The 2,201-nt window shown below is 36.3% G+C and overlaps 1 protein-coding gene across 2 annotated transcripts in view; it reads right to left on the bottom strand.

The window, feature by feature from the left end:
• The window catches only part of LOC106880879 (choline transporter-like protein 1), a 31,049-nt gene extending 29,942 nt beyond the window's left edge, over positions 1-1,107 (bottom strand). The window contains exon 1 of one of the 2 annotated variants that reach the window (XM_052978242.1): positions 678-1,107. In XM_052978242.1, the coding sequence (XP_052834202.1) occupies positions 678-680 (3 nt within the window). In that variant the 5' untranslated portion in view covers positions 681-1,107. The remainder of the gene's footprint in view (positions 1-677) is intronic. The other variant, XM_014931035.2, reaches the window with a different exon arrangement.
• Between the last annotated feature and the right edge of the window lie 1,094 nt (positions 1,108-2,201).

Here is a 2,201-nt window from a genome sequence, read left to right as displayed (position 1 = left end):
GGACAAAATCCAAAATTACAGGTAAAAACTCAATTAAAATCAATTTATAAAAAATTAAAATTAAATTGAGCTTTATAGATAAAATATATATAAAATATATAGTTTTAGGGAAAATAACCAAGTTTCAAGAACTCATCTTGGTTATTTTCCCTAAAACTATATATATATATATATATATATATGAATATGGATGCTAGTAGTTTATTCCATGCTTTGACAATTCTGAATGTGAAAAATGTTCACAAATGTCATTGATGTGGTGTTGTTTTTGTGTTTCAAAATCATGTCCAAGGTGGGCAGAGGTTCACTGAATTAAAAAAAGTGACCAAAGTTGTTGAAAAATAAACAATGGTGGATAATCTTGTGCGAGTCTACCAAGTCAACTGCTGGACATATAAACTTTAGTGTGTTGCTGCCTATTGAAGCAATATGTTCAAGATAAAGGGTATTTGTCTGGTTGCACGTCTCTGGACAGCTTCCAACAGATCAATATTTTGGATTTGAAACACATTATAGACACATTCAATATAATAAATTTTACACACACACACTATAATAGCTGTTATGCATACAAACTATGTATGACATTTTACACACATATATAGACAAATATAGACTTAGAACTAATACAAAAACAAGAGGAAAAATAATTATCCATTTGTGGACTTGTTTCTTACCATTCCACCAAGGAAGACAACACTTAAAACCAAGAAAAATACATCGGTACATCCTCTGTATGTGGCCGGGCCTTGGAATGAATCCTTCTGCTTCAGATCACTTGGCTGAGGAGACTTGCAGAAACATAAGAAAATTCAAAATTTATATATGTATAGGTAGGTAGACAGATATATACATATAGATAAATAAGGACACAGATATATATATATATATATATGGGAGAATTTACGAAAAAAACAACAACAGACGAGGACAGGTGGTGTAAACAACAAAAGGATGTATTCGTTTAACGCTCGGGAATACAGAAAGTCTTTAACGTTTTGAGCCTACGCTCTTCAACTGAAAGAATACAGAGAAAACAAGGAGAAAAACACGGAGAAAAAAAATTGAATGGTTTGGTCAGCGATCTATCATGGCATCTGGCGTGTGTGTGTGTGTGTAGACAGAGAGCGAAAGATTATAGTAACATTAATAACATTAAAAAATATGTAAAAACAGGTATATATATGTATGCATGTGCACACACACACACACCAATCATTATCATTTCAGGGTTCACTTTTCCAATGCTTGCATGGGTCTGATGCAATTCACTTAGTCTATTGCTGGATGCACTTTCTGTTGTCAGCCTTCACCTGTTTTTGAGCAAGGTAATTTTCCCTCACCTCATGGCTGGATATCTGTCCATGGAAGAATGGACATGAACACCATCACCAGCATGATGGTGACACTCATTAACAACTATCAGGTGATGTCAAGACACACACACACATGTAAACATAATATGAACTCTTTTCTGAAGAAGATACCAGCCCAATGTCCACACAGTGAGATTGAACCCTAAACAAATGCGGTTGGGAAACAAACTCCTTAAACACACAGCCTTATCTGCATGCTACATGTATTTATATTTTTGAAAGCTCTGAGGAAGTATAAGGTGATGCACAAGCACATATCTCCAAGAGCGCTGCATTTTATAGTAGAAACAGCTGTAAGCTAATGAAGCTCATTGTATAATTTTCCAGTTCCTTTGTCATTTACTTAATTTCATGAAAAGCAGATTGTATGATGCCTGTGTGTAAACAAGTATGCTACACGGCAGAGAAACATGGGCTGTGACTGCAGAGGACATGCAAAGGTTTGAAAGAAATGAAGCTAGTATGTTTCACTGGATGTGCAAGTATGACAGAGTGTAAGTGTCTTGAGAGAAAAATCGGGCATGACAGGCATCAAATGTGGTGTGCAAGAAAGAAGACTGTACTGGTCATGTGATGCATATGGATGAGGACAGCTGTATAAGGAAGAGCTGATGTCTAACTGTGGAGGAAATCTATGGAAGAGGCAGACCCAGGAAGACATGGGATGAGGTACTGAAGCATCTCTGGATAATGAGTCTCATGGAGACCATTAGCAATTGACCGAGACCACTGGAAATTTGCTGTGCTTGAGAAAACACATCAAGTGAAGTGAAATCGTAGCTGTGGCCAGTGCTGATGATGCCTAAAAGCTACCTCCTACAGACT

This window comes from Octopus bimaculoides, unplaced genomic scaffold (assembly GCF_001194135.2).
Source record: "Octopus bimaculoides isolate UCB-OBI-ISO-001 unplaced genomic scaffold, ASM119413v2 Scaffold_138628, whole genome shotgun sequence".
Lineage (NCBI taxonomy): Eukaryota > Metazoa > Mollusca > Cephalopoda > Octopoda > Octopodidae > Octopus > Octopus bimaculoides.
This window is presented reverse-complemented; position numbering and strand designations above follow the sequence as displayed.